The following is a 26623-nucleotide window of genomic DNA, read 5'->3' as shown; positions in this document are numbered from 1 at the left end:
GGGACCTCCCTACCTACGGTGGGCTGAAGAAAGCCCCAGGTAAGTACCGATTTTGTTTATTTTTACTGCTCAGGGTCCCTTTAACTGGATGAGAAAACAATGGTGATAACATTTTATAGCCAAATATTTCAAAGGGTCATTACTTTGTTTTGTTGCTTTGTTTTGCAGCAGAATGAAGCCAGTGTTTCTCAGACTGTTTAGGATGCAGTCTTAAATATTTAGATTTTAAACTGAAAATAAAAATATAAGACTACTACAATATTTACCACTAAGCACAAGCAAAGTGATGTTACTTTTTCTTTCTGAAAATAAGGAAATAAACTATTAACTCTGAAGATATAATTTACATTTACAGTATTACCCTAAATGTAGCACAAAAACCAGAGCAATTCTGTTCACCCTTTGTGCTTTCTGCGTTATTTTTATATTTTCAGTTGTTCAGTGGCTCATCCTTGACCTTTTAGTTTTACAAAACAAGTGATAAAACTTTCTCTAGCTTGTCAGCTTTCACAAAGGCTGAGCTGTCTCAGTATCATTAACCTCCTGAGCATTACGCCGCTCAGGAGGTTTTGTTACTTTTTCCCCGATCGTTTAATATTTGTGCCAAATGAGTGTTAAGCCTCTTTCTAGCACTAAGCTAGCTAGAAAAATTGTCCGGCATCCTCCGATCCCCGCCGCTCCCCGGTTTATACATTACCCAGCCTGAATCCAGCAATCGGCTCAGCCTCCACGTACTGCTCCGGTCTTCACTATGGGGAGGATCGCACATTTAACTATGGGGAGGATCGCACATTTAACCTGTTCCTGCAAACTGGACACATATATGTGTCCAGATTGCTGAACAAGCTGGCAAACAGGACATACAGGCATGTCTTGTTAGTCAGTGGTGGGTGAGCGCACTCCGGCTGCTCGTTCATGGTGGGACTTACTCGGCAGTAATTGGTGAATGGAAACGTGTTCCCTGAGCCAATCAAGGTGCTTGTAAAGGAATGAATATGGCTTCAACCAGAAGCAATGTTCATGCATTAAAATGAAAGTGAAAGGTTTAGTAAACCAAACTAATACTGGTAGCACAGAATAAAGTGTGTAGTGTTATCTACTGGACAAATTAAAATACATTGCAGAATACATCGCCTATATTTATTAATCCCTTCTGCCCCCTCCCCCATAGTTACTAAACTAAAACACTTGTAAAAAAAAAAAGCCAAAGCGATAGCATTTAAAAAAATGACATAAAGATTTATATATATATACACATCATGAGGGTATATTACTGTTATTTTAGCAAATAAGAGCTTGTAATTATTGGTAGGGTTCAGTGAGAAAACAAGACACAAACCAAAACAAATGCACCTTTATTTCCAAACAATATATTGTCACCATACAATGTACTTGGAACATCATTTAGATGTAGTGATAGCCAGGAAAATCTGCAAATAAAATGTGCGGGTTTTATCTACAGTAGCATTGTATAGTTTATCTTGTGAACCTCCCTGGCGTTGCATTTCTGTCTGGAATTATGAGTCAAAAGCAATACATTGTTTTTCAAGAATTGTAGGCCTCCAATTCTTAAGTCATAACTCACCAAAATATGACAGAATAAAAGCCTGGTAGACATTCTGCATATAAATAAGACTAGAACACAAATTTGTTGAATTAATTTAATTTATGAATAAACTTAAAACATTGTGAAACTGTACAAATAAGGCAGGCAGAGAGTAGTCAAAATCCAGGCAGAAGTCTGTGCAGGCGGCAGGCAGAGAGTAGTCATAATCCAGGCAGACGTCGGTGCAGGCGGCAGGCAGAGAGTAGTCATAATCCAGGCAGACGTCGGTGCAGGCGGCAGGCAGAGAGTAGTCAAAATCCAGGCAAACGTCGGTGCAGGCGGCAGGCAGAGAGTAGTCAACATCCAGGCAGAGGTCGATGCAAGCAGCAGACAGAGAGTAGTCAACATCCAGGCAGACGTTGGTGCAGGCAGAAAAATATATCAGGTATATACATATATATATATATATATATATATATATATATATATATATATATATTTATATTTATATTTATATTTATATTTACGTATATATGTGTGCGTGTGTGTACACGTATGTATGTGTATATGCATGTTTATATACACGGCTGACTTTTTCCTCCCTAAAAGTCCAGGTGCACTTTAAAATTAGGGGAGACGACAACAATCCGCTGTCAGCCGATCGCGCTGATTGGCTGGCAGGGGGAGGGATGGAGCGATATTTAAATAATAATAAAAAGTAACATTTATTAAAAAAACCAAATATTTACAAAAAAAAAAATCCTGGTAGCGATCATTGCCCACCAACAGAGAATTCTGTTGGTCGGGCGAAAAGAGGGGGATGATCATTTGTGTGCTGAGTTGTACGGCCCTGCAGCAAGGCCTTAAAGCTGCAGTGGCCTATTTTGTAAAAAAAAAAAATAGCCTGGTCCTTAGGGGGTTTAAACTTACGGTCCTCAAGTGGTTAAAAGTATAGGGGAATGAATTTAGGAATATTGTTTTTTCCCCTTTTTTACTTCTTTAACATGCATAAAAAAGAAATTACTGAAAGCAAGTATGACCCACAAAAAGCCTAATTTGTGGTGAAAAAAAAAGGTGTGATTAGCAGTAATAAAGTTATGGCCCAATGAATGGAAGGAGTGCTGAAATGTAAAAAGGGCTCGGGGGGGGGGGGGGGAGAGAAGGGGAGGGTAAAATAGCCTGTGGTGTGAAGTGGTTAAATAATATATTGTGTAGTTTCACAGACTCTGCTTCTTGGGTGTCATCATCTTGCTGTTTCTTTACCATTCATGCGGCAGAGTGTCATGACAGTTTGCTGTAACCTTTTATCTCTCACGTCGCCTGAGTTCTATTTGTATTTTTCTTCCTCTAAACACTGCATTTTTTCATTTCTCAGTGAAAGCTGCTGCAGACATTAAATGGTTATTTCTACTAAAACAAAACCCGTATGTGCGCTCCTCAAATTTAACCTATTTGTGAATTGTTATAACATACACTGGATCGCACCTGAAAAAAGTGTGTGTATCACTCTCTAAGCAGTATGAAAAGGTAAACAGGGCGCTCTACAGTCAGCAGTTCAAATTATTCTCAAACATTACATAAAACAATCATATAGAAAGGGTGAAATACAAATAGAAAAGGCTCTATAATAATGTCCCTGATATTAGAATCAGATATAAGTCCGCAGGGTTCTTCCTCCAAACTTATTTAGTGCATGGGTGACCTCCAGCAGTTCCAGAGTATTATAGAAACAATATACGCTCACCAGATTCCACAGCTGCCCTTCTCAGGATCAGCCAAACACGTTTTTGGATAAGCCAATATTCTCTCGATGCCCCAGCTTGTTCCTCCTCAGTAAGCTGTGCAAACATAAGAGACAAAGAAAACTCCAATAGTGTGATACTGTATGGTTTGAATCCACTTCATTGCACCAGTGCTCCCAGTAACTGACATAAGCACCCTGTGCTCCACCATCAGATAATCAACAAAGCCTCTCACCAAATAGTCTGGCTGACCCAGCACAGGCCAGCATTGATCGCCTTGCCGCTTGCATCAAGTTTATATTTTCGTTGACAGCCTTCCTAGGACTCAAACAGGGCCATATATAGTGTAAAATCTTCTTTTATTAAAATAATTAAAACGTAGTGCACTTACAGTATTGTAGAATCAATTGCGCATATAAAATCCTCGTGAGCTCTTTCAGCGTCCCTCGCTCTTCAGGCCACGCCCAACTAGTTTCGTCCTATGACTCATCAGGGGCTTCATTATTTAGTTATTTCTACTACTGTGTGTTTCTGTGCAGGATGTTTGTTTAAATTGCACTCCCTTAGTGGAAAGAATTCAGCAGCTTGGGGGGGGGGGGGGGGATGTTAGGTAAGCTGTATTTTTTGGACAATAAGACTCACTTTTTCTCCCCCAACAGTGGGGGAAAAGTCACTGCGTCTTATAGTCCAAATGCAGGGAGTTCCTGACTTGTGAATGCCTTCCAATACGAACCTCCAACCTGCCGCAATGTCGGGGACTCCCTGTACTGTGCCCATGCAAAGCAAGACACAGTGGGACCAACGGAGGACACAAGGGGGACATTGGAGGACATGGGGACACAATAGGTACAAGGAGGCCTGAGGTACAAAGGGGACATAATCCAACAAGATGCTCCTTCACCATGGATGCACCAGGTTTATTATATATTTTTTTTTCTCCTGTTTTGTCCTTAACCTAGGTGCGTTTTATGGTCAGGAGTGTCTTAGTCTGAAAAATATGGGTATATTACCACCAGAGACGGGAATGGCAGGATCAAAGCATCAGTCAATGTTGTAAACTTGAGACTGAACAGTAAAACAGACGAGTTTCTACTGAGTCGTGTTACAACAGTGTAGAATTATGTTTGTACATCTTTAGCCATAGCTTTTGCCTACAACAGACTCTGAGTTCATGCATGCCATGCATGCCATTGTCGCTCAATATTTTTTTTCATTAATATAACAACTGATTAAAGACCAGCATTTTTGATCAGTCTTTTAATCGGTTTTAGCCTTTAATATCGAATTTAATATGAAATAGTAATATGCCTAATTGGGTAAAACAAATTGTACAGTGTATGGCTACCTTAGCATTAGCACTGCTTTAAGGCTTACTTTTCTAACTACTGTATCAAGACTAAAGCTGTGTACACACGCTAGATGAAACACAGTGAATGACGACGACTAAGGATGCTCAGTCTGATTCAGCACTATTTAAAATTTCTGATCGTAAAACAGAAATCTTATTTTTGTGGAAATACAGCATTATCGCAACTCTGTAATATTAGCCCAATTACGGAACTTGGAAGCATTGGACCAATCAGAGAATACAGAATCAACTTGGATGTATTTCCATGTTTACAGTAGCAGGGAGGCATACTTTCATTGTGCTGTATGCCTCATTGCATGGTTGCACTGAAAGCTTACCACACGATGCGACACTTTGGCTACATTGCAATCTTATCAATACACAAAGTGCCCAGTATTAAAGGAGGCTCAAAAATGGCAATGACAAAACTTTATTTATTTTGGTTTGTTAGAGAAAAATAGAAGTGAAAAATAGGGCTGGTCAATCAGATGCAAATATTTCTGTGTTGATGCTTGACTATGCAAGTTTTGTATGCAAATGTATAAATGTATGCACCAAATCCACCTTGGTGGGATACGATTGGTCTATGTTCAAGCTGCATACAGTTGCATTCAAAATTGGCATACCTACATTAACTTGGAATTATTTGCATTTCATTGACCATCTCCAGTGGAAATCCCACCTGCAAGGAAAGGTAGCTGCAGATTTTAATTTTCTGAAGATTTAATAGAGAATAGAATCTGTGACAGCTCCATACCTAGTCCAACCAGTACAATGTTTAACTGTTACAGATAGAAGTCCGACCAGTGTAATGCTTAATAGTTGCAGATAGAAGCTGACGTTTCGGGATTCACATGTCCCTTCATTAGACCTGTTGTGCCCTGATGAAGTGACATGTGAGTCCCGAAACGTTGGCTTCTATCTGTAACAAACATTTCACTGGGAGTGCCAGCCTTCTCTGGTTATTTCCTATGGACTTGGGGAGCAAATCAAGTGCGCTGGGTATTCAGCCTGAGCACCTATTATAAAACTTGGCCCACATCAAGGGTGTGCAGGAGGCACCAACTTTCTCTAGTCCTAGTTCAAGGTTTTCATTTATCTATTAGACTGTATTTCTGTTAATGTGTTTCAAAAAATAATTTTTTGAATAGTGTTTAGTTTTCCACCCCCCCTGCAGTAAATTATTGCACTAATGTTAATTGATGTTTGCACAGATTTTTCATCATCTTTCTCAGTCTTAAAATGTACGTCTTGCTGTGAAATGAAGTGTACCTCTTTTCTAATTTATTCTGAAGGTGTTAGCATGACTCACTGCAACAGTGTTTTTGCATGTTGCCATAGTTGTTGAACATAAAGTGTGGCTTATTCAGACACAAATACTTGTATATGACTGCTTAATTAAGCTAAAACATTTTCTGTTATGCGTGCCACCCCTACTTGTTAGCGTTCTGTCACTCAGGCTTTTACTCTAAAGCTGTCATTACGCCCAAATAAAAACTTTCAGCTTATTTCAACGGAGACTCCATCAGTATTTCATAAAAAATCATAATTAATGTTTTCACTCGTTATTTATTCATGTGATTGTTAGAAAGTTTGTGTGAGCCCTTAGATGTCCTTTAAATTTCTGCATGAGCAGCTCCTAAAATGCAATCTCCTGTAAATCATAGTAATAAGACCCCTTAGCCCATATGCAATTAACTTTCTTACCTGAGTCTTTTCCTAGGAGATGAATTTCATCTTCTCTTAAACTAACTTTTCAACATTTTACAATTGAAAAAGTAACTAAAAGTTCCTGAAAAAGAACTATCAAATTGATTTTGAGCATTTTCTTTCTTGCTGGTGACTTATGAGGCATTTTATGACAAGTTGTAAAATATCACCTCGGAAAATGGACCAATAGGGAGCTCCGGCTGCAGATTCAAAGATGCTTTGCCCAGGCTAAGAGGCACACAGTAATTACAGTGACAGATACACTTTAATTACGCGACAGAACTTGTGGCGAGAGGCAGCGGGTAATTAGCGGTGGTATGTATAATGAAGGGTGACAGCGCAGCTACGTGGCGGGGAGCTTTAGAGATGTGTGGTTACCCGACTGGGAGCTCTGGGGGTCTCCTTCTTAAAGGAGACCCCAGATGCAGTGGCGGAAGATGGTGGCGATATTCGTTGTGTAAGTGCGCATGTGTGTGGAGTGAGGCCGTGGTGCTGAAGGACAGCACCACAGCGTAAACCTCACTCCCCTTTGCCTGGTAAAAGGGAGCATCGCCTGAGTAATGCACCCTAATGATCCGCCATTGCGCAAAGGAAACCAGCAATAGGATTTGCCCGGTAATCCTCGCGCAATGGCAAGTTAAGTAGCTCACATCTGTAAGCTACTTATTACCTGGAATAGGATATGGCCCCTTATTACAAAGTGCTTTTTAAACCACCATCAAGCAAGAAAATACTCAAAATAATTTTGATAGTACTTTTTACAATGTGAAAAAGTTAATTGCACATGGACCCGTTTGCTTTTTCTGTGTTTGATATGCTTTCAGACTTCATTCAATTTCACTGAACAGGGAGCTGCACAAGAAGCAGAAAGCAATGCAGCTTGCAGTGCATTTAAAAAACACAAAGACAACCTGCAGCGTAGTTAAACAGTACAATGGACTTCTTATGGCAGTTTGCATGCCTGCATGATTTTGCGAGTGTGCATGAAGTGCATGTGCTTAAAAATGGGTGTCTAAGTTTGTATTGTCAGAATGGGCCAATAAATGTTGGTAATACATTACTGCTGCTGTAGTGCTCGTGTAACATAATGATGGAGTATGAGACTCAGACCAGAAGCAGCTGTTGGCAAGGATTGGTGGCGGGTTCGAAATGGCAGCACATATTTTATTGAAGGGGCACTATGGCGAAACATTGTAAAATTTGAAAACTATATGTACACATACATACACTTGTCCCAGAGTAAATGCACTGTAATGTTTTATTTACTGCATAGATGTCACTTACAGCAGAAATTATAACCTGACACCTCTGAACCACAGGTTTTGGATTAGTCCATCTCCTCATTCAGGGTTGTCAAAGTTTCTATTTGATTGTTTCAAAGGCACTTCCTGTATAGGGTCTATACAAGGACACCAGACAGGTTGCCTACTCACACACATACTATTCTTGCAGTTGGGCTGTACCCCTGCCATTCAAGGAATGCTTTTGAAGGTAAAATAAATCCTGAGAATCCCCCATGAGAGTCCAGAATTAGTGGAGTATAATGTCTACTGCAGGGGTCTCAAACTCAATTTACCTGGGGGCCGCAGGTATCAAAGTCAGGATGAGGCTGGGCCGCATAAGAAATTTCACAATCGCGGCGCATTGCAGCCTCTGCCCGCCCCTCTCATTCTTCACAGAGAGGGGCGGGGAGAGGCGGCGATCCGCTGCGATTGACGTCAGGAGGGGCAGAGCTGAAGCTGAAAGCTCTGGCCCTTCCAGGAAATGCCGACGTATTGCCCCCCCCGGGCGATTTGGGGGCTCTGCAGCCCTCGTTTAGCGGCGGATGCGGCGGATTACTTGGGAGCACTGAAGCGAACTATAAGGAAGCTTTTGCCGGCGAGGGCCACAAAATATTGTATCACGGGCCGCAAATGGCCCGCGGGCCGCGAGTTTGAGACCCCTGGTCTACTGTAAGAGAAAGCTACATAGAAAGTGGAAAATGTATAATGCATGTACTCCGGGACAAATCTACATATTATATGGAGGTGCAGTTTTTCACCATTGTGCCCTCTAACCTGAAATAGTTTTCAGGTACACAAACACACACTTTCTCTTTACTCGCGCTCTCTCTCTCCCCTCCTTCTCTCTCTCTCTCCCTCCTCCTCCTCTCTCTCTCTCTCCCTCCTCCTCCTCTCTTTCTCTCCCTCCTCTCTCTCTCCCCTCCTTCTCTCTTCCCCCCCCCCCTCTCTCTCTCTCCCCTCCTTCTCTCTCTCACCCCTCTCCCCTCCTTCTCTCTCTCTCCCCTCTCCCCTCCTTCTCTCTCTCTCCCCTCTCCCCTGCTTCTCTCTCTCTCCCCTCTCCCCTCCTTCTCTCTCTCTCCCCTCCTTCTCTCTCTCTCCCCTCTCCCCTCCTTCTCTCTCTCCCCCCTCCTCTCTCTCCCCCCCTCTCTCTCCCCCCTCCCCTCTCCTCCCTCCCCTCTCCTCCCTCCCCCCCTCTCTCTCTCTCTCTCTCTCTCTCTCTCTCTCTCCTTCCCCTCTCCCCTCCTCCCCCTCTCCTCCCTCTTTCTCTCTCTCTCTCTCTCTCTCTCCCCCCCCTCTCCTCCCTCCCCTCTCCCCTCCCTCCCTCCCTCTCTCTCTCTCTCTCACACACACACACACACACACACACACACACACACACACACACACACACACACACACACACACACACACACACACACACACACACACACACACACACACACACACGCACTCTCCCCCCCCCCCCCCATACACATGCACCTACACTCTGTCTGGTTCATCCATCCATCCATCCATATGTATTTATCTTGCTACTTGTGCCAATGTTATGATTTTTCAGATCCTCCTGGCTAGTCTTTGCTTCCAGTAAGAAGTGGTTAATATCCATGGCTTCAGTGCCCCTCCCTTGCCTGCGAGTGCTAGGATAATAAGCATTATAAATCTTTTTCGATGTACTCAATATTGCTGAGGCTTTTGTGGCATCAGGGTTTGCTGTAGAAAAAGAAACAGCTTGCATTAATGTTACGTTTGTAGGCAGTTTTAATAACAGAAAGGGGAGTCAGATATGTTACTAAATTATAGTAATTTCTTAAATCTACAGCCAGTACCGCCTTGTTTATTTTTAGGCTTTGTTGTTTGTTGTTTTTTTTTTTTTTTTTTTAAAGATTTATGTATTTCTACATTTTAACACGGCTTTATTAAAAAAAAAAAAAGGTTTGGGATTTACGCATACTGCATCTTTACACCTACATTCATGTCCAGTGAAGAAATGTATACGGCAAGAAAGTGTTCTTCGCTCCTCCAAACATCTCCCCAGCTTCCTCGTTTGCAGAAGGATTGACTTGATAGGCCTAGTTGCATGTAACAATCTGAGAAGACTTTTATGCTGTATAATTGAATAGATTTTTGTTAGTCGATCTGACTATGGGGTAGAGCCACCAACCCCCCTTAAACTTAACAGGTGCAGGTTAAGTTTGAAGGGATTTACACAAAGTACGTAACCCATTATATAATTTGTGGAACTTGCATATTATATGCAAAACCTACTTTGCCTGTTATGCAAGTAGATGTTTTATATATAATGAGTTCCGTAAATCATTTACCAGGCAATTTGCATAAATGATGGTAAACTTATCGTGCGATGCCTGCACATATTAATTTAAATCCGGTATAGTGAATATACCTTGTGTTTCTTGAAATCAGCCTACCGCTTTCTAAAAATGTTAGAGAAAGGGACTAAACCATTGTCCAACTGAGAAAAAATCGTCTCCCTTAGTGCTGCAATTTGTTTTACGGTTTTAAATGTTCAGAGCCATTAAGGGTTCTTCATATGGGCAGCTGGAGGTGGTGTATTTCACTGCCTGTCAGCTGCTCTCTTATTAGTGATCAGTGCTGGCAGTGGACAGACTCCCCCCTCATTAAGTCTGTGACCCCTGTCCCCAGTTGTCATACGATTTTCAAAAATGTGTGATATCATTCAGTGTCCTTTCAGCAAACAGTCGCTGGTTACAGCTGTTTAGCTCTGTTTTCAGCTAATATCAAAGGGGCAGATGGAACTTAATCAGCCCTAGTCCCTTATCAGGGTTCCTGGAAAGCACAGCCCCCTTCTATGTGACGATGCCATAAATCTGGCTTCTGCTCTGACAAATCGTAAACCGAGTTTAACAGAACTCCAGCTTTGGCAACTCTAAAGAACTTCAAAAGGAAGCTGAAAGATGCTATTACACAGTTGGTTTCTATGAAAAGAAAGTGACCTCACAGTAACCTCCAAATTCATATCTCCTCATAATTTTAGTTTTAAAGAGGAGCTGTTAGGTATAAGGTCTCAGAGAAAATAAACACATATATCAGTAGCTAAAGATTGGCTGTACTTACATTACATATGCATTTCACTGTCCACGTTTGGATTTCACAGAATTTGTATATAGTATATGCAGAGAATGATGCTCCTGACAGCCCATGGCAGGTTCCATGTTTGTGAAGCCAAATGTGTCGTCATGTCCTGCCTGCTTCTGATCACAGAACAGCTCGTACAGAATAACACAGTGTGCAGTGAATATTAATGAGCCATGTGGCTAGGAACAATAGCGGACTCCTGCAGAGTAATCTTCCCGGAGATTTATCTGTGCTGTGAGTTTAGAAGCTGCTGAAACTTGATCCCGTCTTCTCCTTAGCAGCCGAGGGGAGGGCCCCAGAATGCTTTGCAGTGTGGAATGCGGCTTGCGTCCTCCTTAGGAGCTTAGCTTTGGTGATAAGCACACATTAAATGTAAGAGAGATTTTTATCTTTAGTAATGTCTTTTGGCTTCTGTCTAAACTGTTTAACACAGGAGAATAGAGGTTTAAATTAGCTTCTGCAGCCTGACAGTTACTCTTTAAAGCTTTGTAATATGATCTGATGATGCTAGCAGCACCCCTTTTTCAGAGATTAAGTTCGTCCTCCTAACACACATTCTGGGACATTTCAAGAATGATAGGACCTAAGCTCGAGTAGCCATACAGCCATACCGCCATACCGCTGTATGACTCCTACTGCCACACCCCTCATATTTGATGTCTGTAGATTTGTAACATTGCACTGAATGTAGATATACATTCTGTTTCTTGATGCGACCTATGAGCATGTAGAGAGTGGGCACACTGGTATTGTGCCGAAATATCTCTCCTTGCTGGGGGAACTGTCCCCCTGTTCCAGTTGCACAAGGCTGGACTTGTGCATGTCATAACCTCTCACAGTGGTCATGACACGTACAAGTGTCAAAAAGCAATCTGACCAGAGACCAGTAGTAGCTCATGTCATTGTCTCAGCTCTGCAACTAATAACCTCCCTCTGGAAATCCCCTGATCCTATACCATTTAACCAACTGCTAACCACTGTGGGAAAAAATCTAAGTCTTGAGAAATGTATACGAAATAGAGCACCCACGGGAATAGAAGAATTTAATGTTTCCAGTGAGTGGTTGGCTCGATTTGCCGAAGCAGATCAGCTAACCAATTAATAGCTCCCGCCATCCTTAGTCCTAATGCTCTCCTCTCTACATCATTCTACAGGTTTATGTATAATTCCCATCAGCTTGACCTAGTGTGTTTCTGATTACTGTTGATTAAGATGCTGCTTTATAGCTGTGTTATTTGTACTCTATAGCCACATAACTTGGTACAGTGTTCTACTGTTGTATAATGTAGTCCGTTTAAGAAGGACAAAATATTGCTATGCCTGTCCTCCAAGCCCAGAGTGGCCATGTAAATTGGATAAGACAAGGCAGATGTCATTTTGTTGTTTGTTCTGTGATTGTTATTGGAAAATTTTATAAAGATCTATTGAAATAAAAAAAGCAATCTGACAACGCGTTTTACAGGTCATGGCCTGCTTCCTCAGGTCAATAAGAAAATGCCATGATGGCATAGGCGACAGAGTGTAGGATCCTCTAATAGCCTTTATCCTCCCTATACCTGACGGTACTGCATCATTGGGCTCCCGGTCTCTCCATACTTCTCGCCTAGGTATTCTGTGTCCCTACAAGAATCACAGAGGAACCCCCACCCCCCCCCCCCCCACTACTCAGATGTGACTCAACGAAGTGGCCACCTCTGTATTGCCAGTGCCGAGTGTAAGCTGGGGCTCGGGAGCACCCAACAGGCAGTGAATTCACTGCCTTCAGCCTCATGGAGGAAAGAGGCCTTATGTACAGCGGTTCCTCTTAATAGTTTTCTGATTTATTCTTATTAGTGTTTTTTTTTTTACTTATAAAGCACCAATATATTATGCTTACTGTAAAATAGGGAGGGGGGGGGGTGTAGAAGACAAATCTGCATACATAATAAGTTCTATGTGATGACACAGGGAGAAGAGGACCCTTCCCAACTGAGCTCATCTCAGCTTCCAACAAAGCAACTCTAATCCACACTGGCATGATCATGAAAATGATGACTAGAATGCAAAACAGGGAAGCCATTATTATAAGATACAGTTAATCTGCCGCTATTAATTCACATTTATTCTTTTTTATGCTTACGTGCTTTAGTATAAAGAGCTTTGTACAGGTACAATCAGTCTGCCATTACCGTCGCAATTGACATTCATTTTTCTTGACAGCCTTTTGCTTTTATTTTTTTCAGTGATTTTCTGCTTGTGCTCTCATTTATGTGCATGTTTAATCAATATGTCTCTATGTGATATTTCTTTCTATGAAGCAGTGAATATTTCTCAGTTTTTTCACCATTTTTTTTTCACACATCTATTTTTATGTTGGCAATCATCTCCTGCTGTGCACAAATCTGATCCTCCTGCTATTAGGCGCACCTCCGAGACATCTTTTTAATGAAGTAGGAATTAATGATGGCCGCTGTGTCCTGTTACCTTCTGCCTTTATATTGCATGCAGTGGCTTTATCCTCATTCTAGTTGAATGAATCTCATTAATTCATTTAATAAAAGCTACCCATGCTGGTTGCATGTCACACTAGAAGCTTCTGAGGCTACCAATGAAAAATGTATTTGAAGAGGAACTATGGTACCCTGAACATTTTATTTACTATCCTGGTGACATTGTCATTCTAGCCCCACTGTCCTATACTAGCAGCAAGTCTAATGAGCATAGCAGCCAACTGTTACTCTTTTAGAGGGACAGTCCGTCTTTGTAAACCCAATCCATTTCTCCCTCTTTCTTCCTCAAGTGTCCCTCTTTCAGGACTCGTGTACAGATCTGTGTAAATATATGTATTTTTCTCATGAAAAAAAATGTTTAATTGACTCTAAACTTTGTTCCCATCCTTTAAATTAATATATTTTCAAATCTTACTATGAATGATACTAGACCAGGATAGAAAGGACCTGTGCGATTTGAATTATAAAACATTTTTATAATTGCGAAGAAGTACTAATTCCACTTCAGTCACTTTTGGAAATTCATTGCTGTCTGCAAGTTGAAATGGAAATATATATTTTATTAACACCCCTGGCAACATGATTAATTATGTACAGTATTTTGTAGTCTAAAAGCGGTGCAATATTTTCACACGCTTTCAGACCCTAAAAGCAGGAAAAAATCATAAGGCAGTAAGATCTGCAGAAGCGTCTGCTCTTACACACCTCCATGGGATCCAGTGCTGCAATTCTCCCTCTGTCTTCCGGGTGGCACTGGGTGGAGCCCTTATAGTGAGATCGCCATCTGTTGTGAAGACAACAAATGGCAATCTCACCCGAGGGATTCAGAGCTTCCAAGAACTGGAAGAAGAATGGCTGCCAGTGCCTAGATACTGGGAGAGGTGAGTAAGGAACATTGTCATGCTACGCTGTCTTCCTATCCCAGGGCTTACCCCAGGTCAGGCACGGCATTACCGCTCCTGGCTTCTTTATTCCTCCTCAAGCCTGACTTGGGGTTACCGCCAAGGAGGTTCACACATTACACAAATTCTTCCAGGGTACTGGCATATGTTTAACAATTCTGAATAAAAGAAGAGTTTCACTTTAACTTTACACTTCTATGGGTACAGCCTGTTTTTGTTTTAGCTTTTTGCCCAAAGTCCCCTTTTGGATTTTAATAATTACACATGCAGCTGAAGCTTTATACGGTACTGTTCTGCTTGCCAAAGGATTTGTCATTCTGTACAGGTTTGGTTTTCCTGTGCATGGATTACAAATGTTCTTCCCATTGAATGGCTGGTCCAACTACATTTCATGGTATTTAAAGCACACCTGTAACAAACCTGGATAATGGCAGTGATTCTATGCTCAAAGCCTTATAGCCAGAGGTGGCTTCCTGTAAAAACCATCAGTATTCTCAAAGATAAAGGCTTCTATAATAATATGGATTTTTTTTCTGTTAACGTAAAACTTGAACTTAGATCAGCTTCTCCCTCCTGCCAAGCCACCTTATTGATCTTCTAATTTAGTAGGTTTAAAGGACCTCTGCTGTTAAAATAACACTAAGGGCTGGTTCACATTTGCAATAAAAACTTATGTCTTCAGTGTGTTTTATGGACCGTATAATATCATATTCCTGGATCGTAATGTTTAAAATATTGCCCGTCTTGACTTGGGATTTAACCACTTAAGCCTATCTGGATAAGTATTTTTGTCCAGATAGGCGCAACTAAAGGCAAACTGGATGAGAATTCTCATCCAGTTTGCAAACAGCGGTACCTGCGTGGTATGTGGGGCTGCAGGTGGATTTCTGTGTCGACGATTGGGGAAGAGAAAGAAAGCTTCTCTGAACCAATTGCAATGCCTGTGATGAATGGACATGACCCCGATCAGAGGCCATGTCCATAAAAATGTTAAGGTGTAACGATTGGTGTCAGCACGCAGAGAGAATCTGATTATTGGTGATCTGCAGTATCACCAAGAATGCAGATATATACCTGATTATTGATGATCTGCAGAATCACCGATAATACAGATATATTGCTAACCTCTGGACACCTATAGGTATGTGAGTGTTTGGTGTAACAGTAGTACTTTGAGTAATGCACCTGCTGAGCAGATGATCATAGGCAGTAAAGGAATACTGCTCTTGAGGGCACAGGAACCTTCCAGCAGCCTGAGACTCTCCAAGGGGTGGAGTCAGGCTGCAGATAGGAAGGACCAGAGAGTGAGTGACACCTGAAGGTGGATGTCACTATCTGATCTGGAGACTATCTCTTAAGAGAGATAGCTCTCGAGGTTGGGCACGCCTGGTCGGCAACACACGGACAGATTAAGTACAAAGACAGAAGGCTGATTCGGCATCCAAGGTAAGCAGGGTCTGGCAACGGAATATCAGATATGCGAGGTACCGAATCAGAGATCAAAGGGATAGTCAGGAAAGCAGTAAGTCATAACAGATCTCAACAATGCCTAGTCTGGGTGTGAGGTCCGTGGTCTCTACACCCTGGAACTAGTCTGAAGTATAACAGATTGATAACGCAAGTTCCCTAGTCTGGGTGTGAGGTCCGTGGTCTCTACACCTTGGAACTAGTCTGAAGTATAACAGATGGATAACACAAGTTCCCTAGTCTGGGTGTGAGGTCCGTGGTCTCTACACCCTGGAACTAGTCTGAAGTATAACAGATAGATAACACAAGTTCCCTAGTCTGGGGTCCGTGGTCTCTACACCCTGGAACTAGTCTAAGCATAAACAGAATAACAGTACAAGTAATCTGGCTCAGTGTGAATTCCCAGGTCCACCTGGTTCAAACATACTGTTGGATAGCCGAGACTAATGGGCAAATAAAATGGTTGGGTTTCATTTATAGTAGCATTGCTTATTTTAAACATATAGGGGTGGAATTGGAGAAATAGTGTATCTTTTCTTTGTGTGTGTAAAATGCATAGAGATTAAAGTAATTACTGAAAACAAGTATCACTCTCAAAAAGCTTAATTTGTGGCGAAAAAAAACAAGACATAGATCATTTACATGTGATGAGTAGCGATAAAGTTATTGGCGAATAAATGGGAGGAGTGCTGACGGGAAAATTACTTCTGCCCTGAAAGTGAAAACGCCTGCTGCCTGAAGTGGTTAAAATAGATCCGTTTTAATACGGTCCGGAAAACTGAGCAGAGAGTCAGAACTTGGCAATTTTTGTTCTGGAGTGTGGATCCCCACAGAGACAATGAAAGCCAATGTAAAAAGTATCATCCACTCCCACACAGAATTTTGTACTCAAATCGTATTGTCTTAACTTTGTGCTCTTTCCCTCAGGGTCATCTTTGTGGACTTCCTGTTTATTGAGCAGGACTACAAACATGACTACCAAGTGGTTTTTCGAAGTGGAGGACCTGATATTGACTGTGCAGGAGCACCCAGAGCTCTAAGACAAAGACATCCTGGTTACAGTGACCAGCACCACTGTCCATTGCTTATTACATAATAAGATAATTACATAGCACATTATCCAGGCTTTATAAGGTTAAATATTGCTTGGTACAGCACAGCAACTACCACTTCCCCTTCCTATTGGACCAAGCAAAGCACAGTACCCTAATAAAAACACCCATTTAAAAGTACATATTTTTACCACACCTTTGCACAGACTTAAAATGTATGCTACAAGTGGCAAAATATATTGTGAAAAACTGATCCTATGTCTAAAAAAAGTATCCATTTAAAATGGTTCCGCTGGATCCGCTGCAAGTGTGAACAGTTACCAGTGGTGTAGCAATAGGGGGTGCCGAGGTTGCGACCACATCAGGGCCCTTGGGTCAGAGAGGCACTGCCTTAACTGCATTATTAGCTCTTTATTGGTCCTGTGCTGATAATAATCAGTTCTATAGATGCTTTGAATAGTAGTAATCATTAACAAACCGTTACCCATCCCCTTCTTGCACCTCTGACACTGTAGTTGTCCTTGGCAAGTTTTGGTGCGCCGGATCAATTGTAATGTATAGAGTGCTTGGGGGGGGGGGGGGGGGGCAAAGTAAAACTTGCACTGGGGCCCACAGCTCCTTCTCTAAGCCACTGACAGTTACTACTGTGTGCATTCACTTTATTTTGTTTTGATTCTTTATTTGTTGCTGTTTTATATGCCTGCTGTCCATTTAGTAGGCTTCTCAGACAACTGCAGTTTTAAAGTTGCTGTTCAGGTATTGTGTGTTTTGACCCATAAAGCAAAGATGCTCCTTGAAAAAACAAAAATATCTTTGGTGATCTATTTATTATCCAGTTGTGATTCTTAAAAAAAAGAGCACACAGTACAAGATCAGCTAAATAAACACTGATGTGACATAGCAATGAACAGAATGAGGGTTTAGGCTGGAGTCACACTGCACGCCTTGCGTAATGCACACGTTATTGTGAGCGTGCACTTCAGTGGACAGGGCACAGACTTTAGTTCAAAGCCTGCATGCAGCAATTTAGACTACCGTGATCCAGAAGTGTAAACAAGCCCATAGAATGAAATGGGTGGCAAGTTAGCATGCAGAACCATTCTGCACATGTGAATGGGCCTTTAGGGCCTGTCCACAGTGCTCAGTTGTGTTGCAGAATAATTCTGCATGTCAACTCACTGCCCATACAATTCTATAGACCTGTTCACATCTCTGCATTGCAACAGACCGCGTTATTGTAACTCGCTGCATGCAAGCTTTGTATTTAAAGAGACACTGAAGCGAAAAAAAATATATGATATAATGAATTGGTTGTGTAGTAGGGGTAATGACTAGAACATTGGAAGCAAAAAAAAATATTCTCATATTTTTATTTTCAGTTATACAGCTTTTTTTTTTTTAAAACATTGCATCATTCTCTAATATTTGCAGTTTACACATTACTCAGCATTCTACAGGTTCTAAAAGTTTTTACAGAACAGGCAGTGAACTTTTGACCTGTCCTGAACTGTTCTCTGCTAAAGAAAAACACAATACAGCTAAGATAACCTAATCAGAAGTCGGAGCTCTCTAAAGCCCCATCTACACGATACGATTCTTTGTACGATTCTATTTACGATCCGATTAAATCCAACATGTCAGATCGAATTAGCTTATGTATATCAAGTTTCATCCTCTAGGGTTAGAAATAGTGTGGGAACTTATTTAAATAGACCATGGAATGATGTAAATTGTGAACTTATAATTTTAGTCTCTATAAGGGATACTTTGGGGCATTTCTAACAAATATGTATAAAATATGTATAATAGAGCCTGCAGAGTGGCAACCTTGGAAACCACTTGGGAAAATTACTGATAAGGACTGAGGAACAAGGTAAGTTCTGTGCAGTAATTTTAGTGGTACTTCCTTAGACCTCATTTGAGCATTTAGACTGGGTTTATTCTGCGTTTTTACATTTTTTTAGTAGACAAGGCTGCAAACAGTCATTTCTAGTATGTGTTAAGTGATGATTTAGATTATCCTGCTGACATTGCTAATGTTTATTTCTGGGAACTAACAAAATAATTCCTTGCAGACGACAAATTGAAGAATCTTCAAAACCAAAAAGACAGTCACAGCAAATTGAGAGAGCCATAACCACTAATTACAAGCCAGTGTCCGATCACCAGCATAATGTAAGTAGTGTTATCTTTGAGGTAAAGATTTATGATGTGAGTTTTAGCTTTAAACACCTTTTAGTTGCATGTGATTTATCATTTAGTATTTATATAGCGCTGACATCTTCAATAGCGATGCACAGATTGCTGCATATAGTATATACAGTATTGTCACTACCTGCCCCTCAGAGGTGCTAACAATCTAATCCCTACTGGAAATCACTGCCACCCCCTGCGAAACTTTGGATGGGGCCCCCTCCCTTCAAACCCCACTCCCGCCAGTCATTAGAACAATTGTGCTTTCTCTCCATGCCCAGACTCCTTAAAGGAGTTATCAGGCTAACGAAAACGAGGTTTACTCACCTGGGGCTTTCTCCAGCCCCTTGCAGCCGACTGTCCCAAACCTCGTTTTCGTTAGTTAGCCTGATAACTCCTTTAAGCATCACTACAGGACACAGCACTTGGGTAGGGGTAGAGAGGCTGGCCCTGCTGAACACTGAAGAGGGGATGTCTACAAATATTTGTCTGCAAAACATTGTTACATAGTTATTTTGGTTGAAAAAAGACATACCTCCATAGAGTTCAATAAGTATGATTCCTTATCAGTGGCTGAGCAGATGGAAGTCATTAGAACAATTATTCAGAGAGCAGAAAGTTGCCACACACACACACACACACACACACACACACACACACACACACACACCACTGTGGAGACCGAGATCTGTACAGATGCCTTGCTTTTCTGTAGCATAGTGATGCATTTATTGGAGGGATGAAGTGCCGCACACAACGGAGTAGCTATGAGCAAAAGGGGTAAGGAGAAAAACGATGTATTTGGGGGTTTCTGTTTAGAGGCAATGCATTCCAAATCTTTAAAAAAGCATGTAGTATGCGGACATGTAAAAAAGGCACTGCGGAAATTTGTGCCCTGGAGATGGCCACTGGTAGAATATCTATAAAATTACCAATATTCTACTATTGGGAAGAGGTAATTACGATAATTCAAATTTAACAATATTTTACCATCGCTAAACCGAACACTAATTTCATAGAAACTCTACCAATGCCCAACCCTATACTGACCCCCCCCCCCCCCCCCCCTTGCAAAATGTGCAGATATTTAACACTTACCGTAAACCAACTCTATTCTCACACGAGCCCCCTCCCGTGCCGATGCCTAACACCCTAGCACCATCACAGCCACAATTAACATTACGTCTTTGCAGAAGACACCCTGTACACAAACGCATACCTTAGCCTAATTCCATCTAGTTTGTATGTACTGTAATTGGTGTTGCTGAAAGATAAGCAAAGATAGCCAAACAACATATAATTTTTTATATTTTATTTTATTTGAAATTAATGAACAATTTTAACCACTTCCGGATTCTCGGAGCGTATATACACGCCCCTGAATCCAGAAGTGTATACCATGGAAACGGCCGCTCGTATGAGCGGCCGTTCCATGTCAGTTCCCGGAGGGTGTCTCCGTGAACACCCTGCGAGCCGATCGGCGGCTCGCAGGGTAAATGTAAACACACGGGGAAGATCTTCCCCGGTGTTTACATGTATACGGCGCTGCTGCGCAGCAGCGCCGTAGAGGAGATCGGTGATCCCCGGCCTCTGATTGGCCGGGGATCACCGGCATCTGATAGGCTAAAGCCTATCCCATCAGGCGCAGGACGGAAATCCGTCCTGCGCCGCTCACAGGGGGAGGGAGAGGGAGGGAAGGGGAAGGAGGCCGGGAAGCGCTGCGGAGGGGGGCTTTGAAGAGCCCCCCCCCCGCAAGCGCAAGCAGCCGGCGGCGATCAGACCCCCCCAGCAGGACATCCCCCTAGTGGGGAAAAAAGGGGGGAAGTCTGATCGGCCTGGCTGCTAGCTGATCGGTGCTGCGGGCTGGAGAGCCCACGCAGCACCGATCAGCAAAACATAGCGTGGTAGGGAAGTGGTTAAAGATCGTTTGTAACTTTTGAAACATCTGACACTGTCCCCAGTTTCCTCAATTATGAAGAAAATGAATTAAAAACAAAATAAAACTGCCTGCCTCTATAAATGATTTGCTGATCAGAATTTTCTGCCATCCAAGATCGATTTATTTTGGGGAAAAAATAGGAAATTCCATCATGTTTCTAATTATAAAATTTTTTTCTGCACAACCAATTGTTGGAATCAAGAAAGTGGAAAATGTAATATTTTTGTGTCGTGTGTCCACCCTTATACTTCCAGATTTACTAGGGTATTCATCTGTTACTGATTTCTCCTTAGTATGGCATAAATAAATAGAATAAAGTAATGGTATGTGAGCAGATGTGGTAAATCCAGTAACAGTTTGGAGCTTTATAGAGTTATAAGCTGCATTTTTGTATCATCTGTTCTACTGCTGTACAAACTCAAGAAACAGATTAGTTTTATCTGGTTTTGTAGTAATGGTCAGATTTGGGTAACCTCTTTTCTACTTGACATTTGCTAATACTGTTCAGTTCATAGGTTTATGAGAACATCTCTCTAGACATCTAGCTTCATGTTTTAATCATTTTGTGTATGTGCTGCTTTTTAATATTGTTACACTATTCAGTGCGTGTCTGAAAAGCTCTCAATGGGATAAGTTATGTAATGCCGGTTTATCTTTGCATGGTCAACAGAAAATAGTGAATAAATCATGATCTTCCAATTCGCCTGATTGAGTGGCTTGTTTGGAGGACATATCTTTTATTTGCACGCCATATGTGTACATAGATGATCATAGGGATGCACTGTAATAGGGTTTGTCTAGTGGAAGGAATACTTGACAAAGGAGGTCCAGAAGGACATACCGCCATCACATAGACATGTTTATACATGATAACGATCCTGGGCTTTTACTGCACTATATTACTAGAATAGAGTTGTCATACTTGTTCCTCCGGACGATATATTGCTTTGTGTCTTGTGATTTCTCTTGGGTCAAGTTCCAATACAGCTTGCAAGCTTTGCTGTGAATTAAAACGTGGCACAGAAAAAGCATAGTGCAATCTGGGATCGCACCAATGACTCTCAATTGCTAAAGTATGTCAAGACGAGGAAAATCTCTTGCTACTTTTAAGTTTACGTTGATAGCATTTCTATTGACTGCTGAAACTTTAATCTGTAGATGCAGAATGCTTTTTGCTATTTATTTATTAAAACAAGTACCTCCATTATGTTCCTGCACTCTGACTGTATATTAAGAAATGCGAGTGGGCTCTTTACTGACAGTAATGAGTTGTGACAATGCAGATAGTTACATATTGTCCCAGAGGCAGTACAAACTCTGGCTCCTGTTTGCCTTGGAATTGGCTGATACTGGATGAACATAATGAGATCAGACAGACGGTGGCCTCAATACACCAGAGTGTATTCCACCGGCTCCAGGACTTTTCTGAAGTTAACAAATGAGCACTGTGGCTGTGTTTTTAATGGCTTAACTTGGGGCTTCAGTGCTTGAAGGCTATATCATTTGTATAATGATTTTTTGGCAATCGGACCTAGCCAAAGTTGAATTCGACTGAGATTTCTGAAATCCCTATGTACTTAAGCAATAACAATAACATTTCTATAGCGCTTTTTTCTCAAAGCGCTTAGGCTCTCTCAGATTCAGTAATTGGTAGTAGGGTTAAGTAATAACACAACAAAAATATTTCTGCAAATGCCAATCTGAACAGGTGGGTTTTCAGTCTGGATTTAAACACGTCCAGAGATGGAGCTGCCCTGCTGACGTAAGGAGTTCCATAACGTAGGAGCAGCATGACAGAATGCTCTGGGACCGAAAGTTTCCAGGTGGGCTCTGGGTATGACTAGATTATTAGAATCTATGGATCTGAGATTGCAGGGATTGCTATGCAGCAAATGTAACATTTTTTTCATGTATCCAGGGCCAAGATTATGTAGTGATTTAAATGTCAGTAGGCCGATCTTGAATATGAACCTCCATTTTTTAGGTAGCCAGTGAAGGGAATGCAGGACTGGCGTTATGTGGCAGTGACGGCAGCAGTATTCTGTATCAGCTGTAGGCGGTACAAGTCCTTTTTGGAAAGCTGGTGTAGAGAGCGTTGCAGTAGTAGGGCCAGCACAGTTGTGTAGTGGTTAGCGCTCTCGCCTTGCAGCGCTGGTTGCCCGGTTCGTATCCCAGCCAGGGCACTATCTGCAAGGAGTTTGTATGTTCTCCCTGTGTCTGCGTAGGTTTCCTCCGGGTACTCCGGTTTCCTACCACACTCCAAAAACATACAGACAAGGTAATTGGCTCCCGCCTAAATTGGCCCTAGACTACAATACATACACTACATGATATATACATGATACATACATAGACATTTGACAATGGTAGGGATTAGATTGTGAGCTCCTTGAGGAACAGTTAGTGACAAAAAAATATATATATACTGTACAGCGCTGCGTAAGATGTCGGCGCTATATAAATGCTAAATAATAATAATAGTCCAGTCGGGAGGTAATGAAGGCATGAACTAAGGTTGGTAGATCTTCTGGGGGGATGAGTTACTTGATTTTTGCAATGTTCTCCAGGTGAAAGTAGGATGCTTTCACCACAGCTATCATGAGATATGACTTATGAAGTTTAAATCCACATCAATTAGAACTCCCAGGCTACGCACATGATCGGAGCTGCATAGATCCGTGCCTCCTATTCCCAGTGGTGAAGACTGCTAGTTAAGTTGTTTTGCTGTCTTGCACTGCCCTCTGATCAGAAAGACTTTAGTTTTATGTGCATTTAGTCTAAGCCAGTTGTCACTCATCCATTGCTGTTGTTTACGTAAGCAGGCGTTTATAGTTTGAGTTGGGTCTGTCACACCAGGCTTGAAGGGAAGATATAGTTGGGTGTCATCAGCATAGCATTGGTATGTCAGGCCGTGTTTTTGGATTAGTTTTCCGAACGGTAAATTGTGAAAAGCAGAGGAGAAAGGAGTGAGTGCTGGGGCACCCCATACTTAAGTGGTACAGAGGTGGACAGGAAGGGCCACATAGACACTTTTTGGGTTCTGCCACTCAAGAAGGATTGGAACCACTGGAGAACTATGCCATCAATCAGGGCCGTGCAGAGGATTCTCAAGGGGGGGTGCTCAAATTTGAAAAAGGGGCCCTAATCGATAAATCGTGCTAAATTGTGTATGTAATACCCCTTCTCCAGAAAGCACTAGGCAGTCTTAACCCCCCTCCACCACACACACACACACACACACACCTTTATAGAAGTATCAGGCAGACTTTGTGTCTTCTTCCAACCAACTTCTTTGGTGCCACCACCCTCAAATCAGCAGTCATAGGTGCGCACTATTAGAGTGGGCACAGTGGAGCCTGATGTAGGCATGGATTCACCTTTCATTACTGGGACCTCTGTCCCTCTAGATCAGCACCCAAGCTTCTTTTTAGGCAAAGAAGCAGTGGTTGCCAATATGCAGTGGTTGCTAAGCATTAGTCGATGCAAAACTGCAGTAAGTGCCAAGGTGCAGTGGGTGCCCAGATGCAGTGGGTGGTAAGACGCAAAGGTCCAGTTTGTGCTAAGTTGCAGTGGGTGCCGATGTGCCAAAGTACAGTCTGTGTCAAGCTGCTGTGGGTACCAAGGTCCAGTTTGTATTGGGTGTTTATTTGCAGTGGATGCTATGCTGTATTGGGTGCTGAATGAGTAGCAGAAGGCAACAAACAATAGTGGGTGCCATGTGAGTGCTAATTGGTACAGGGAGCCATGTGAGTACTGGACATGAGTGAGTAGGGAGTGCCATGTGTGGTCTGGATGTGTGCCATGGGAGAGTACTGAGTCTCATATGGGTTCAGACCAAGGATGGGTACTGGGTGCTATTTGGGTGCTGGCCATGGACAGGTACTAGGTGCATATAATGGCTTTGGAACTTTGTGCTGTGTGAGTACTATGCCACGTGGGTGTTGATTATGGGGGTTATAGGGTGTCATGTGGGTCTTAGGTGCTAATACTGAGTGCCAAGTGGGTACTGGGAGCGAGTATATAGTAACATCTGGGTAATGGGTGATGGCTAGTGGGGTATTTGTTGTCATGTGAGTGCTAAAGGCAGATGCTGGGTGCCATGTGGGTTCTGGGTGCTGGCACAGGGTGTCATGTGCATTCTGGCTGTATGGGTTGGTGTCAAGCATCATGTAGGTGTTGATTGCAGTTACTGAAGCCCTTGTGAGTTCTGGGTGCAAGTACTGGATGTCATATGTGAGTGTTTGGTGTTTGTGCTGGGCACCAAGTGGAGGCTTAGTGCAACTGGAACTACTGCAGATGAAACATGTGGGTGTTGGGTGCAGGTACATTGGTGCGAATACTTGGTGCATTGCCTGCACTAGGTGCTAGCTATGGGTGGGCATTGTGTGTCATGTGGATTCTGAGTGCAGGTACTTTGGGTGCTATTACTGGTTTATGTGAGTTCAGATAATGTGCAAGTACTGTGCCAAGTGGGTGTGAGTACTGGGTGCCAGCTATAGGGTGAATGATGCAAGTACTAAGTGCCATATGGAGGTCGGATATAAGTATTGGGTGAAAGTTGCTTGGTGCAAGTACTGGGTGCTTGCTATAGTGGGGGTTACTGGTTGAGTGTAATGTGGGTGCTGAATATTGGTGGGATTGCGGTGGGTGCAGGGAGTGGGAGGTCACTGTGGGTACTGCTATGAATGGCATAGTTGTTGCTAGGTTAGGTAGAGGTCAGTGTGGTTGCTGGGGGAGGTAGAGGTCAGTGTGGGTGCTGGAGGAAGGGGAGGTCACTGTGGGTGCTGGGAGAGGTCATTGTAGTTATTGGAGGAGGGAGTAGTTGTGGATGCTGTGTGTTGGAAGAGATCAGTGTGGGCGCTGCTTTTGGGATGGGAGGTCCCTGTAAGTGCTGCAGGGGACAGGAGGGTAGCCTCTGGGGGAGAGAAAGATCACTGTGGGTGCTGGGGGAAGGATAGGTCAGTGTGGGTGCTGGGGTAGGCAGGATCAGTGCTAGATTTGGGGAAGGAGAGGTGATTGTGGGTGGTAGGTGAAGGGAGAGGTCACTGTGGGAGGGAGAGGTCACTGTGGGTGCTGGTGGAGGGAGAGGTCACTGTGGGTGCTAGGTGGAGGGAGAGGTCAATGTGGGTGCTGGGGAAGGAGATGTCACTGTGGGTGCTAGGTGGAGGGAGAGGTCACTGTGGGAGGGAGAGGTCACTGTGGGTGCTAGGTGCAGGGAGAGGTCACTGTGGGTGCTAGGTGGAGGGAGAGGTCACTGTGGGAGGGAGAGGTCACTGTGGGTGCTGAGGGAGGGAGAGGTCACTGTAGGTGCTGGTGGAGGGAGAGGTCACTGTGGGTGCTAGGTGCAGGGAGAGGTCACTGTGGGTGCTAAGTGGAGGGAGAGGTCACTGTGGGAGGGAGAGGTCACTGTGGGTGCTGAGGGAGGGAGAGGTCACTGTGGGTGCTAGGTGGAGGGAGAGGTCACTGTGGGAGGGAGAGGTCACTGTGGGTGCTGAGGGAGGGAGAGGTCACTGTGGGTGCTAGGTGGAGGGAGAGGTCACTGTGGGAGGGAGAGGTCACTGTGGGTGCTGAGGGAGGGAGAGGTCACTGTGGGTGCTAGGTGGAGGGAGAGGTCACTGTGGGTGCTAGGTGGAGGGAGAGGTCACTGTGGGTGCTGAGGGAGGGAGAGGTCACTGTGGGTGCTAGGTAGAGGGAGAGGTCACTGTGGGTGCTAGGTGGAGGGAGAGGTCACTGTGGGAGGGAGAGGTCACTGTGGGTGCTGAGGGAGGGAGAGGTCACTGTGGGTTCTAGGTGGAGGGAGAGGTCACTGTGGGTGCTAGGTGGAGGGAGAGGTCACTG

At 43.0% G+C, this 26623-nt stretch overlaps 1 protein-coding gene across 1 annotated transcript in view; it reads left to right on the top strand.

Annotated features, from left to right (window-relative positions):
• GTF2F2 (general transcription factor IIF subunit 2) overlaps nt 1–26623 on the top strand; it is a 268355-nt gene that overhangs the window by 167208 nt on the left and 74524 nt on the right. Inside the window, exon 7 of the mRNA XM_068265221.1 lies at nt 18729–18828. Coding sequence (XP_068121322.1) covers nt 18729–18828 — 100 coding nt within the window. The remainder of the gene's footprint in view (nt 1–18728; nt 18829–26623) is intronic.

The sequence above is a fragment of the Hyperolius riggenbachi genome, chromosome 2 (assembly GCF_040937935.1).
Source record: "Hyperolius riggenbachi isolate aHypRig1 chromosome 2, aHypRig1.pri, whole genome shotgun sequence".
In the NCBI taxonomy this organism is placed as follows: domain Eukaryota; kingdom Metazoa; phylum Chordata; class Amphibia; order Anura; family Hyperoliidae; genus Hyperolius; species Hyperolius riggenbachi.
Note: the sequence above shows the minus strand (reverse complement) of the source record. Positions and strands in the feature narration are given on the sequence as shown.